The 15,321-nt window shown below is 40.9% G+C and overlaps 1 protein-coding gene across 3 annotated transcripts in view; it reads right to left on the bottom strand.

The window, feature by feature from the left end:
• Positions 1–350: 350 nt before the first annotated feature.
• Positions 351–15,321, bottom strand: part of LOC133655898 (ras/Rap GTPase-activating protein SynGAP-like) — a 72,920-nt gene continuing 57,949 nt past the window's right edge. For 2 of the 3 annotated variants that reach the window (XM_062056503.1, XM_062056507.1), the window contains 5 exons: positions 11,452–11,946; positions 11,222–11,368; positions 8,445–8,656; positions 1,425–1,497; positions 351–953 (listed from right to left, as the gene is read on the bottom strand). In XM_062056503.1, coding sequence (XP_061912487.1) covers positions 927–953; positions 1,425–1,497; positions 8,445–8,656; positions 11,222–11,368; positions 11,452–11,946 — 954 coding nt within the window. In that variant the 3' untranslated portion in view covers positions 351–926. The remainder of the gene's footprint in view (positions 954–1,424; positions 1,498–8,444; positions 8,657–11,221; positions 11,369–11,451; positions 11,947–15,321) is intronic. The other variant, XM_062056506.1, reaches the window with a different exon arrangement.

The raw sequence follows: 15,321 nt of genomic DNA, 5'->3' as shown, positions 1-15,321 counted from the left end.
AGATATTAAATATATTGAATAGAAATATTGGCTTGTCAACAAATTAAAACAATGTATTTTTGTATTGCAGTAGTGACATAATTATTCAATAATGACATTTCAAGTAAAAAGTATCAGTCTGGTATCAGTATCGCACACCATTCGAATCAGATGCTAACTTCCGCCTCGTTATCACTGGGTGCTAGGACTTAAACATGGACCCACAGATTGTATTTACACAATCTAAACACAGACACACAAATTAGAACACAGACACGCAGATCTGATTACACACAAAAAGATTGAAACACGCACTTTCAAATTGTTTTACTACAACAATACTTCCATAAGAATGACCCTGTTTAGGAATGTAAAGGGTAGGTAACTTTTTTTATTGCACCTCTTTAAAGACAGCTGATTTTTTAAACTGTAGATTAGGATTTGTTTATGAACTTTTATGAGAACTTTTTTCATAAAACAGAATTATAATAGTATTTATCCTAAAAAACACATTTTAATACTCTGTAGTCAACTTCAGCCTTTTCATCATAAAAATTAATTAGAATAGAAAATGAAAAGGCTTGAAATTGAGTAGAAAGCAGCTATAATTTGATTTAAAAAAAAAAAGATTAATAGGTGCAAAAAAAAAAAAATGTAACTAATCAGGGCGGATTTTGTGCTTGTTCTACATTTTAGTCGGCAGCCCCAAGGTGTTGCATTGTGCCCGCAAGAATCCTCTAGTCAGCATTTTTGACAGATGAAGAAACTCCTAACAAGGCGTTAACTCGACATACTTTGTACAAATTGGTCTCAGTCGTAAAAGTGATTGTCAAGTTCTTTTGAAAGTTTTTCTTGCGACAAGAATCTTTTGTGAGGTACCGTAGATCTTCTGGTTCCGCTTACACTTGGATGACCATCACGGATCCTTGTCGCTTTCGAACTGGCAGTCAGGATCCTGGGAGGCCGCCATAGCCCTGCAAGGAAAGAAGCTATTCAATTGTTGCTCAACATTCTCAAGAGGATCACCTAAATGTTAAAATATGGCTTTTTTAAAAAAAAATTATAAATCGCAGGCACATGACAGGACTCTTCCCGTCTTGAAGGAATATCTCAACGCTCAACCCAGAAAGGACGTGAGCCGCCTAAGAGCCAAGACACAGTGGCCTTGCGGGCTAGTTCTGAGTTTTTCCCCTTCATGGCGGCACTTGTGAGACTATGATAGAACAGAGTGTGGGTGTTGAGGGCTTGATATTCCTTCAAAAGAAACAAGTGTTTTACCCTCCAAACAGCTCCTACTGAGGAAGTGACATTTGGTGTTGATAGATGGAACAGGTGAAGTGTGTCCTGCACTGACTGACACGGAGAATGATGCAGTGCTTTTGAACAAGTGGCGATGGTAAGAGAAGTAAATATAAAAATATGTGCGTGTAGACTCAGGCACAAACCTGGTCTGTGAGGATTCGAGGCTTAATATCAGGAATGGCGCCCCCTCTCAGCTCATCTTCCACAGCCATGAGTCTGACAACAGGGAAATAGAAACAAACGCTTGACAAAAATAGAATGACGAAGACGCCATTTTTTTCTGTATAAGTGAGTGCGTGTGGCCGTGTGATGAGGTTACGGTCTTTGCATGCCCTGTTTTGTTTGTACAAGCAATATTCTTTCTGGAATGATGGTACACTTGCCGGCCGTTTCATTAGGCACACCTGCACAATGTAATGACATCCGATACAAAAGCTGCACAACGCTTTAAAGAGGAATTGCACATTTTGGAGGGAAATGTTGCCCATCATCCATAATCCTTACGTGAGACAAGAACAAACATCTTTCTCTTATGTGTGTTCCAAGTATTAAAAAACTGCTAGTAAGAGGCAGCTAATAACGCAGGTATATGGGATTCATCTACTGTGCCTATACAACGTAAACAAACTGCCAACAACATTCCATTTACATGCCATGACCGGCATATTAACCAAGTTATAGCAACATTATTTTAAGTTGAACTACTTTTCATGCATCGTGACATATCCCCTTCCTCACACTGGTCCTCCAAGACGCCAGCTACTACGGTTTAAAAAGTATGAATTGTTTAAGTTATATTGTAAAACTTACAAACGTTGCTTGGAGTGATGAATGGAGAATCCTTTGTGCAAAAACGCTATGGACAAATACTTCCGGGTCAAGGAACAAAACAGGAGGTACATTTTCAACCCTAAGCACCTGCAGTGAGCAAAGTCATCCAAAAGATGGCGCCATAGCACACACAAAACACCTTTTCAGTGTTCTATGAAATCTATTCAATACAAAAATATGGCCGTTAGCGAAGAAAAATCCATAAATTAGCTGCACTGTTTTACAAGCCGCAGGGTTTAAAGCGTGGGCAACAAGTAGCGGCTTATAGTCAGGAAAATACGGTATATGGCTCTCAACAAATGGACAAAAACAAAAAAATACAGAAAAAATCCATGATGATTGGCTGGTTTACATAAGGTGAGTCACGAGTGGTTTAGGTCAGGGCCAATAAGAGGCAAGATAGGGCGAGTCATGACGCAGCATCAGGAAGCAACATCTAAATGCAGTGCTCGCAGTGGTGGCGGAAACCACATGAAGCGAGGGGCTTGTTTAAATAAATATGTTTCTTTCAGAGTGCATCAATAGACCATTTATCTGTACTTTTATTTAATTGACATCCTTTTCAACATTTTATAAATGTTCTGTTTTGCTCTTGCTGACTAACAGCTGTGTGTGCAAACCACTTGGGGGTAGGGGGGCACTGGGAAAGTGTCAGTGCCGATTACCCCATGCTGCTTAGTTAACACTAGTATAACAGTTACATAGGATTCCAGTCCTAGCACAAACATATGTTCAATTGTATTCATTTCTGTTCATGTAAAAATGGAGTTTGTTGGTGTCTGTTTTGTGAGACAAATGTTTTGCACTTGTTCTTTGGCAATGTTATTGTCATTTGGCCACTGTGGTTTCTGTTGAAACAGTCATGTGTTCTGTAGTAAAAAGTCCCCATTTCAATAAAAGACTGCTGCATATCTTTTGGTGTTTATTTGATATTATTATTATTGTTTAAAGGCCTACTGAAATGAATTTTTTTTATTTAAACGGGGATAGCAGATCTATTCTATGTGTCATACTTGATCATTTCGCGATAGTGCCATATTTTTGCTGAAAGGATTTAGTATAGAACAACGACGATAAAGATTGCAACTTTTGGTATCTGATAAAAAAAAAGGCTTGCCCCTACCGGAAGTAGCGTGACGTAGTCAGTTGAACATATACGCAAAGTTCCCTATTGTTTACAATGATGGCCGCATGAAGTGAGAGAGATTCGGACCGAGAAAGCGACAATTTCCCCATTAATTTGAGCGAGGATGAAAGATTTGTGGATGAGTAAAGTGCAAGTGAAGGACTAGTGGGGAGTTGAAGCTATTCAGATAGGGAAGATGCTGTGAGAGCCGGGGGTGACCTGATATTCAGCTGGGAATGACTACAACAGTAAATAAACAAGACATATATATACTCTATTAGCCACAACACAACCAGGCTTATATTTAACATGCCACAAATTAATCCTGCATAAAAACACCTGCGTGTTTGTTATGCTAGCTCCTAGCTCCTCTGCTAGCTCCTAGCTCCACAGAACACGCCAATACAATTCAAACACCTGATCAACACACACAATCACTCAGCCCAAAAGACCGTTCACCTAACCCAAGGTTCATAAAGCTTATATATTTTTAAAAAGTTACGTACGTGACGCGCACATACGGTCAAGTTATCAAATGTTTAGCAGCCAAGGCTGCATACTCACGGTACCTGATATTCAGCTGGGAATGACTACAACAGTAAATAAACACAAGACATATATATACTCTATTAGCCACAACACAACCAGGCTTATATTTAATATGCCACAAATTAATCCTGCATAATAACACCTGCGTGTTTGTTATGCTAGCTCCTAGCTCCTCTGCTAGCTCCTAGCTCCATAGAACACGCCAATACAATTCAAACACCTGATCAACACACACAATCACTCAGCCCAAAAGACCATTCACCTAACCCAAGGTTCATAAAGCTTATATATTTTAAAAAAGTTACGTACGTGACGCGCACGTACGGTACGTGTTATGCTAGCTCCTAGCTCCTATGCTAGCTCCTAGCTCCATAGAACACGCCAATACAATTCAAACACCTGATCAACACACAATCACTCAGCCCAAAAGACCGTTCACCTAACCCAAGGTTCATAAAGCTTATATATTTTTAAAAAGTTACGTACGTGACGCGCACGTACGGTACGGTACGTGTTATGCTAGCTCCTAGCTCCTATGCTAGCTCCTAGCTCCATAGAACACGCCAATACAATTCAAACACCTGATCAACACACACAATCACTCAGCCCAAAAGACCGTTCACCTAACCCAAGGTTCATAAAGCTTATATATTTTAAAAAAGTTACGTACATACGCAAAAAAAAGTGGCGCACATACGGTCAAGCGATCAAATGTTTAGAAGCCAAAGCTGCATACTCACAGTAGCACGTCTGCGTCTTTGTCATCCAAATCAAAGTAATCCTGGTAAGAGTCTGTGTTGTCCCAGTTCTCAACAGGCGTCTGTGTATCGAAGTCAAAAGTCCTCCTGGTTAGAGTCTCTGTTATCCGAGTTCTTCCATCTTGACTGCATCTTTCGGGAATGTAAACAAAGAAGCGCCGGCTGTGTACTGTTGAGGCTGACTACGTTCGAAAAATACGTCCATTTCTCACCGACAACTTTCTTCTTTGCTTGCTCAGCTTCCTTCTCCATAATGCAATGAACATGATTGAAACAGATTCACGAACACAGATGTCCAGAATACTGTGGAATTATGAAATGAAAACAGAGCTTTTTCGTATTGGCTTCAATGTGGAAGGCATACCCGTGTTCCCCGGTCTACGTCACACGCATACGTCATCCTCAGAGGCGTTTCGAACCGGAAGTTTAGCGGCAAATTTAAAATGTCACTTTATAAGTTAACCCGGCCGTATTGACATGTGTTATAATGTTAAGATTTCATCATTGATATATAAACTATCAGACTGCGTGGTCGGTAGTAGTGGGTTTCAGTAGGCCTTTAACTGCCTTTAATTTAATTTGTTTCCAGTGTCTTCCCCCGCTTTTAACTTGGTAAAAAGCCAGACAGGGGGCATGTTTCCAGTTTGCCGTTTATTATAATAAACAGTCAAACTGACCATTTATTCTCTGCCTTTTTGTTTGGTGGAAAGCTGCACATTAAGTTGAGATATATATTTATACATATGTAGCAAGCTACTTTTGCCGTGTAGCTTGCAGCATAGCTTGCTACAATTATTTGGGGATAGCTTCCCCTGTAGCTCATTTAATCAAGAGTAACTAGTAGCTTAGCTTACTACATTTTCCAAGTAGCTTGCCCATCACTGCCTAAGCCGAAGGTTTATGTTTTAAATAAATAATACTCTGTGATCAACACATGGTTACATATCATTTGACAAGGTTGTACACTGTAAGTAGGCTAGTTATAATTATTGAATACCATTTAAATCAAGAGTAAGATTACTGATACAGTGTTAATATTTGAGCCCTCTAATGTGAAAAGTTGGGCCCCGAGGTCAAAAAGACACTGTGGAACATGAATGACCTTAGAGGTCAAACTACATTTGAGGGCCCAAAACTCTGCCTTCCACTCAGGGGACAGAGAGCAATACAGCAATGCTAAAACTGACCTCAAAGGCATCAAGTGGAGTATGGGCGGAAAGAACGTGTAGGTGCACCTGGACAACAAAGACTCATGGTGGGTGCGGCACCGCATCCAACACCTGATGAACTACAAAAGTAACTAATTGGCCGCCACCAACACAGAGAAACTCAATCACTTATTTTCCTGTTTCAAGATATCCAAACCAACCAGACCTCATATGCCCCTCCTGCCCTATAGACCTCGACTGCTCGTCCTCCAAGAACAACAGGTGAGGCGGGCACTGAAGGTTATATACCCGTGTCCCCAAGAGGACAGCCATAAAAAACTTAAATTACTACCAGTGGGACTGACGTCTGTGGTTATGCTGGGTTTTGAAAGACTTGTTCACCAATATATCAAAACCTGCCTACCCCCAGAACTTTGAGCCACACCAGTTTGCCTACAGGTGCTGTTCAATAAATTAGAATGACAAAAGTTTTCAGTAATTTCATTCAATAAGTTAAACTTGTATATTTTTATACATCCATTACACACAGACGGTTATAGTCCAAAGGTTTATTTTATTGTTGATTATAACTGAGAACTAATGAAAACCCCAAATTAAGTATTTTAGAAAACTAGAACATTATGACCAATAAAAAAACTAATTTTAGAAATGTTGGCCAACTGAGAAGTCCATCCATCCATCCATTTCCTACCGCTTGTCCCTTTTGGGATCGCGGGGGGTGCTGGAGCCTATCTCAGCTGCATTCGGGCGGAAGGCGGGGTCCAACCAACTGAGAAGTATGAACATGAAATGTATTTACATGTACAGCATTCAATACTTGGTTGGGGCTCTTTTTGCCTGAATTACTGCAGCAATATGTGTGGCATGGAGTCCATCAGTCTGTGGCACTCAGGTGTTATGAGAGCCCAGGTTGCTCTGATAAAGCCTTCAGCTCTTCTGCATTGTTGGGTTTGGCGTATCACATTTTACTCTTGACAATACACCATACATTTTCTATGGGGTTGAGGTCAGGCGAGTTTGCTGGCCAATTAAGGACGGGGATACCATGGTCGTTAAACAAGGTACTGGTAGTTCTGGCACTGTTTGCAGGTGCCAAGTCCTGTTGGAAAACTAAAATTGCATCTCCAGAAAGTTGCACAGCAGCAGGAAGCATGAAGGGCTCCAAAACTTCCTGGTAGACTGCTGCAGTGACCCTGGACCTCAGAGAACACAGTGGACCAACACCAGCAGATGACATGGCACACCAAACCATTCCTGACTGTGGAAACTGTACTGTAAACTCGTCTGACCTCAACCCCATAGAAAATCTATGGAGTATTGTCAAGAGGAAGATGTAAGAGCTGAAGGCCACGATCAGAGCAACCTGGGCTAACACCTGAGGAGTGCCATAGACTGATGGACTCCATGCCACGCAATATTGCTGCAGTAAACCACATAAGGAGCCCTGACTAAATATTGAGTGCTGTACATGTTCATACCTTTCAGTTGGCCAACATTTCTAAAATCCATTTTTTAAATTGGTCATAGGTAATATTCACATTTTTGAGATACTGAATTTGGTATTTTCATTACTTTTCAGTTATAATGATCAAAATTAAAATAAAAAAACATTTGAAAAATATGTAATAAATGTATTTAGTTTCACTTTTTTAATGAAATTACTGAAATAAAGCAGCGTTTTGGTTATATTCTAATTTATTGAGCACATGGACTGTCAACACTTCAGCACTGGTCAAAAAGGCACAGCAGAGACTCCACTTCATTTGTGTGCTGCGAAGGAACCAACATTGAGAAACTGGAGGTATCTTTTCATCGATCAACCATAGAGCCAGTGCTGATGTACTGCGTAACTGTTTGGTTTGCTGCCTTCCCTGCTGCAGACAGGAAGGCCCTGCAGAGGATGACCAGGACAGCAGATGAGATTTTCGGCCACCCTCTGCATGCCCTAGAGGGCATTGCTTGCTCTCGCTGCCTCGGCAGAGAAAAGAAAATCCGGGCAGAAAGTTCTTACCCTGGTCAGAACTTTTTCAAGCTGCCATTTGGGAAGAGTTTTCGCTTATACAAGAGTAGGGCAAACAGAATAAAAAATGTCTAGGATACTGAATCTGTCCCAATAGCTTACACTGTTTTCCACATTTGCACTACTGTTCGTACTGATATTTATGCATTTGTTCTTGACATGTTATTTCTTGTTTTATTGTATTTAAACTGCACCTAACTTAACAGAGAAGCCACCTGTATTTTGGTCATGCTCTCATGTTTGATGACAATAAAGCATTTAATTCTATTCCCATTACCTGTATTGTTAGTTGCCGCTTGCTCGCAGTTTTTTACTATTTAAAATTTAGTAAAGGGAAAAACGTGTGTTCTTATTTTATAAACAGATTTTGAATGATAGACAAAATTCCCAGAAAAGTGCAGTTCCCCTTTAAATTTATGTGTATTGTTAAATGTATTAATGTCAAAACAATGACTGCTTTTTGTATTGGATACATAGATGTAGGTGTACCTAATGTTGTGTCCGGTGAATGTATAATGGCACCTTTGCTTTGTTTGTGATTCATAGCACCTTTTCACTATTAATCTCCTCTTGTGTGTTTTGTTGGATATCTGGCAGTGCTGACAACCCCCTGGAGTGTTAGGATTGATGCCAGGTTTATTTTTGTATTTTTTTAAAGAAAAAAGAAATAAAAGGTAATAGACATTTTTCCCCCCAAGCTCAAGCGTCACCTGTTGATGATGCCTTTGATTTGAGAATCCTTCTCCACCTGCTGATGCTTGAGGCGCCGCTCGCTGTCATCCAGGCGGCACTGATACTGCTGCAGGATCTTGCTCGTCTGCTGCTCCTGCGACACGAGCCGCTGCTCGTACTCCTCCAGCTTGCGATGAGACATCTTCAGACGCTCCTTCAAAGAATGGATCTCCTCCTCGTACTCCCTCACCTGCGAAGGGAAGCTGCTCTGGATTATTAATGCAGAGGATCCCTGTTTATCACAATTCAGCACACTTGCGTATTATTGATCAAAACATTTTATTTGTGGGAAAACCCAGCCATTTCTAATTTTTTTATTTCCTACAATGGAGTGTTTATTTATACAGGAAACCCATCTCATTTACCCTAAGTCAGTAATATTTTACAACTATGTGATAAAGTATTTATTATCAGTACAGTGCAGTGGTACCTCAATTTAGGAGTACCTTAAGAGATTTGAGATCTGAGCTGCCTCCCGGCTTTTTATTATGCTATAAATTGCAGGCATAATTTGAGTTACGAGCATTTTATCTCTCGAAGTAATATTTGTAACAGGGTTTCACCGTTTGAGCAATAAAGAGTTAATATGTTGTTACACGTTGCTGTTCCTGCTTTGTTTACACAAAATACAAACATAAGTTTTAGTTAGACAGTTTAGGTGCGCCACTCAGAGATCGACACAATCATGCCCTCCAGCCACCGGAAACAAACTTGTATCCCCAAAAAATATTTACAAGCTGCAGATGCTGTGTTTGATGCGTTTCAATTTGTTGCACCTAGTCCTGACTCAACAAACGGTACTTTTGGTACACAGACATACATATCACTTGTTATCAACTTCATCCTTTCCGTCACTCAAATACATCCGTGTGCAACATAAACAGCCATTTCCTAATTCCGATTGTTAGGCTGATTCCAAAGGTAAATGCATTACATAAAACCACTTTAGTTGTTAAAGTACATTCTAATATATAAACAATCTTTCCTATCTTAAAATCTTTGGGGGAATTTTTAAAATGCATTTTGCATGTTATAATTGTGGTGTTTTGGGAGGGTCAAGCACAAATTAAATTAATTTCAATGAATTTCAATGGGCGGGGCTGATTTGTAATACAAATGTTTTGAGTAGAGTTGCGAGAAAGTTGACAAAACTACAACAAGCTTCACTCACAGAGAAAAAGCTGTCAATCTTGAAATTCAAGAAAGAGCTCTTATTCAACATTACCAGTTTACCGTCTGCACCAGGAGTCATCAACTTGAACCATTAATCTTTAATCTTTAATTATCTCACTTGCGATGCGATCGACAAACAAGCTGGGAGGAACATATCTAAACTTCTGAAGGGGTTCACAAACGTTCAAGCATCTCTGTATGTATTTATTAAATAATAGTTTTAATTAGAGATGTCCGATAAATGATTTATAATGTAATATCGGAAATTATCGGTATCGGTTTCAAAAAGTAAAATTAATGACTTTTTAAAACGCCGCTGTACGGAGCGATACATATCCGATAAAACACGGGCGTAGGGAGCAGTACAGAGCAGTGGCGTCTTCCAGTCAGCAGCCCCTCCCCTCTTCCCTCTCCCACACACAACACAGGAGTTGACGACTGCAGCATGAGAGGTTTACTGGCGACGCTTGATGACCTCATCAAACCGCAGCGAGCGTAGCATAACAACGACAAGAGTGTGTTGTTGCCGGTGCTGTAGTCTGGCTAACAAGCGAGCTCGCTCGGTGACTAACTAATGACACCATGTCTATGGTTTGGGATTATTTTAAAGTGTGTCTGACGGATAAAAAACTGGCAATTTGCAATGACTGCAAAAAGTTGGTTATGCGAGGAGGAACCAAGACGTCTTCCTTTAATACGAGCAATTTGATCTCCCACCTCTTCAAGAATCATAAGGAGATACACGATGAATACAAGTGGAAGATGGATGAAAAGCAAACACCGAAAGCAGCTTGCAGTGAACGGAGGTGCCCTGTCTCAACGCAGCATTTCAGAAGCTCTAGCTGACTGGTAGGCCACTTCAAGCACTCACCACTAGCTTGCAGCACATTTGTGTTACTCATACGAATACGTTAAAGCAGGGCAGATTGAGCCCAGTTTATAATTTCCTGTTATACAGTATGCCAGGCAGTCTACTAAAGGAGGACTATGTTATAGTTTACTTTATTACTCTAGTATACTCTGGACTGAAGCTGTGTGCCTTCATTGTTTTTGTAGCTGTTGTTTTGAGGCATGTTTAAAAAAAATAAAAAATAATGCACTTTGTGAAAGTCAAAGTATAGTATTTCCCAAAGTTGTAGTGGGTATTAGGATTATCTCAGGGAGAGCATGCCCCAAATTCCAAGCTGCTGTTTTGAGGCATGTTAAAAAAAATAATGCACTTTGTGACTTCAATAATAAATATGGCAGTGCCATGTTGGCACTTTTTTCGATAACTTGAGTTGAAGTTATTCTCTTATTTTGGAAAACCTTGTTACTTTGTTTAATGCATACAGCGGGGCATCACAACAAAATTAGGCATAATTATGTGTTAATTCCACAACTGTATATATCGGTTGATATCGGAATCGGTAATTAAGAGTTGGACAATATCGGAATATCGGATGTCGGCAAAAAAGCCATTATCGGACATCTCTAGTTTTAATCCATAACCATGACCCTGAATTATTTACCCTTACTACTAACTGAAAAGGTTAGTTTAACCTCAAGTTCCTTTTCAAGAGAGGACAGGAAGTGTGCTGACCCTTTCCAGGCGGGATTCATCCATGCTTTTGGAGTACTCCTTCAGCTGACCTTCACGGTCGGGCCGCAGACTCTCGATATCGGCCGAGAGGTGCGGCATGTTGGACACCCAGGCCACAGTGCGCTCATTCAAGTTAGATTGAGAACCCTGAAACAACAACAATTCTATTGCAAAAAAACAAGAACTGGAAGTGAGGATTGTCTGGTCTTGGGTTAGAAAAATCCACTAACCTTATTGACGACCGGCTTGAGCAGATGCTGCTGTGGTGGCTGCAGCTGTTGAGACTTTTTGTTGCTTTTTGTGGGCGTGTCCGTGGAGTCTTCGGCGGCTGCAGATGGCACCTGGTTCTCCTTGGCGGAGCTCGTTTGAAACGGCAGCCCAGGAGCCGGACTGTCAGTCAAAGACATCTGTGTCTCCTGTTGTTGCGTCTGCGGTGGTTGTTGCGTTTGTTGCTGCTGCGACTGCTGCCGTTGCTTCGGCTGACTGCCGCTGAAGTTGCCGTCAGAAGAGTCCAGGAGCAGATTCCTGCTCTGTGGTCGGGCCTTCGGGGGCGTGGCGGTGGCTGAAGTGTTGATGGACCGCTGGGACTTCAGGAGGTGGGGTGCTATGGAGGACTGGCGCACGGGGTGAACAGTTGTAGGGGGCGTGGCCAAGGAGGCAGGCGTACCTGTGCCGGTGCCTGTCTGAGAAGTGATGCCCATCAGGTGCTGCTGCTGGAGGGACTCCTGATGGCAGAGGAATTAGGAAAGATGACCACATTTTTATGTTAGTGTCCACTAGTGGTAGAACCAAAGAAGGCTGGTGGATAGATGCTGTAAGTCAGACCTCAACCCTATCAGAACCAGGACCTGAAAAACTAAAATCCCACTGACACATCCCAAAGTCTTTTCAGGGTATTTCATAGATCACAAGTGGAGTGTTTTTATTTTCTTAGAAGCCAAAGCCTCTCACATGAGCAGGCTTCATCATTTCATTTCACTTATATAGGACAGCTCCAGTCTAAAGGCCTGTTGCAGGATCCAAAGTATTTATCCTTTACAGTACAAGAGGGGACAATTCAATGTCCAATGTCAGGATACCAGAATTTTAGTAGTCAAAGATAGCAATGAATATCCACAATTTTAAATATTTATTCGATACCATGATAAAAATGTTAAAAAACTAACGCATGTACTTTTAAATTCACTACTTTATTTACAACTTTAAAGTATTTAAGATTACTCTGCCTATATATATATATATATATATACATATATATATATATATATATACATATATATATATATATACATATATATATATATATATATATATATATATATATAGTCGAGGTTTCTGTGGTTCCGTTATACAGTACTCAATACCGGGGTAGAGCGGAATACACCTTCAGTCAGGAAAAAAACAGAGGCTATTTCAAATATATATATATATATATATATAAATATATATATATATATATACACACAAGCGTCCAACCCAACCTTTATCACATTTATAAGTGCTAAGAAAATATAACTTAGTGACACTCGTCTGGCAACACTTTGAACACAACTAGTTTACTTATTGCACCAGAATTGCAAAGTGTGGCACCTCATACATACATACATACATACATACATACATACATACATACATACATACATACATACATACATACATACATACATACATACATACATACATACATATATATATATATATATATATACATACATACATACATACATACATACATATGTATGTATGTGCTTCAAAGTCAATCCGGGGAAGAAACTGTTTCGGCTGTGACCAGCCTGGTCACTGGAGTCGTGACTGTCCGAACAGGAAAGGTGCCGTCGTGCCAACAAACAAACACAAAGGCGTGGCAAAGGACGCCCACAGCAGGAGCCCCAGCAGGAAATACAGACTGGCCCCCTGCTGGACATGAGTATCAACGGAAAATGTTATCAGTTTGTGATTGACACTGGTGCCGCCCATTCGATTCTGAATGCAGAGGTACCAAAGAGACTGTGTGCTTCCTCTTTAAAGGTCGAAGGCCTCGCTGGGGTCACAAGAAGGTTACCTGTCACCAAACCACTTCCGGTTCAGATTGCTGGACCTCCTTTACAGACTGTACCTTGACATTCAAATCGCACAGAAGGAACCTTCCTGGTGTTACCTGACGGCTCAACCACCAAGCTGCGACACCACTACCAAGGCTCCTCCATGAGCTCATACCACAGCCTGAAACAACGGGAATGGCTGACATCCAACTGCTCTAACAGTGAAAACCCTGGCTGACTGAGATGCTTCCGTGTGTTCTGCCACCCGACTCGCCATATGTTATGATTATTTATATATGTTGGAACTCAAGGTGTGGCTGCTCATGTTGACCTATCTTTGCAACAGCTAGCATGGTATAAGATGGACACAATTGTGTCCCGCATTGTTCACTTGCTCTCTGTCTCGCCTACAAAACCAAAGAACTTAGGTGCAATGATAAGACACGGCGTAGCTGCCAAACATTACACCGACACCCAAATACCACATTTTCAATTGTTTAGGTTTAGCACATAGTTGTGTTAAACACATAACTATGGGCTGCACTTTAGACACCTGTAGGCTACGAGGAGGTAGCAGCTACACAACAGCTGAGCTAAAACGACATTACACATTTAAGCATATCAAATAATTATAGTTGCTCATTACATACACAAAGTTGCCATGGCAGAAGTCTGATAGAAAGTATTCAGTAACAAACGTGTCCGCATCATTCGACTTTCTACAACATGAGCTTGACTTAATGAATTATTGGGGGCACCAGGTGGTAAAATTTCAAAATACTATTGCTAAAGCATTCAAAAAAGCGGTTATCCATCCTCTACTCAAAAGACCTAACCTCAATCCTGACCTCATGGTGAACTACCGGCCGGTGTCCCACCTTCCGTTTATCTCGAAAATCCTCGAAAAAATTGTCGCACAGCAGCTAAATGAACACTTGGCGTCTAACAATCTCTGTGAACCTTTTCAATCCGGTTTCAGGGCAAATCACTCTACGGAGACAGCCCTCGCAAAAATGACTAATGATCTATTGCTAACGATGCATTCTGATGCGTCATCTATGTTGCTGCTTCTTGATCTTAGCGCCGCTTTCGATACTGTTGATCATAATATTTTATTAGAGCGTATCGGGATGTCAGACTTAGCCTTGTCTTGGTTTAACTCTTATCTTACTGACAGGATGCAGTGTGTCTCCCATAACAATGTGACCTCGGACTATGTTAAGGTAACGTGCGGAGTTCCCCAGGGTTCGGTTCTTGGTCCTGCACTCTTTAGTATTTACATGCTGCCGCTAGGTGACATCATACGCAAATACGGTGTTAGCTTTCACTGTTATGCGGATGACACCCAACTCTACATGCCCCTAAAGCTGACCAACACGCCGGATTGTAGTCAGCTGGAGGCGTGTCTTAATGAAATCAAACAATGGATGTCCGCTAACTTTTTGCAACTCAACGCTAAGAAAACGGAAATGCTGATTATCGGTCCTGCTCAACACCGACATCTATTTAATAATACCACCTTAACATTTGACAACCAAACAATTAAACAAGGCGACTCGGTAAAGAATCTAGGTATTATCTTCGACCAAACTCTCTCGTTTGAGTCACACATTAAGAGTGTTACTAAAACGGCCTTCTTTCATCTCCGTAATATCGCTAAAATTCGTTCCTTTTGTCCACAAGCGATGCTGAGATCATTATCCATGCGTTCGTTACATCTCGTCTCGATTACTGTAACGTTTTATTTTGGGGCCTCCCTATGTCTAGCATTAAAAGATTACAGATGGTACAAAATGCGGCTGCTAGACTTTTGACAAAAACAAGAAAGTTTGATCATATTACGCCTATACTGGCTCACTTGCACTGGCTTCCTGTGCACCTAAGATGCGACTTTAAGGTTTTACTACTTACGTAAAAAATACTACACGGTCAAGCTCCTGCCTATCTTGCCGATTGTATTGTACCATATGTCCCGGCAAGAAATCTGCGTTCAAAGAACTCCGGCTTATTACTGATTCCCAGAGCCCAAAAAAAGTCTGCGGGCTATAGAGCGTTTTT

This window comes from Entelurus aequoreus, linkage group LG08, assembly GCF_033978785.1.
Source record: "Entelurus aequoreus isolate RoL-2023_Sb linkage group LG08, RoL_Eaeq_v1.1, whole genome shotgun sequence".
Taxonomy (NCBI): Eukaryota; Metazoa; Chordata; class Actinopteri; order Syngnathiformes; family Syngnathidae; genus Entelurus; species Entelurus aequoreus.
Note: the sequence above shows the minus strand (reverse complement) of the source record. Positions and strands in the feature narration are given on the sequence as shown.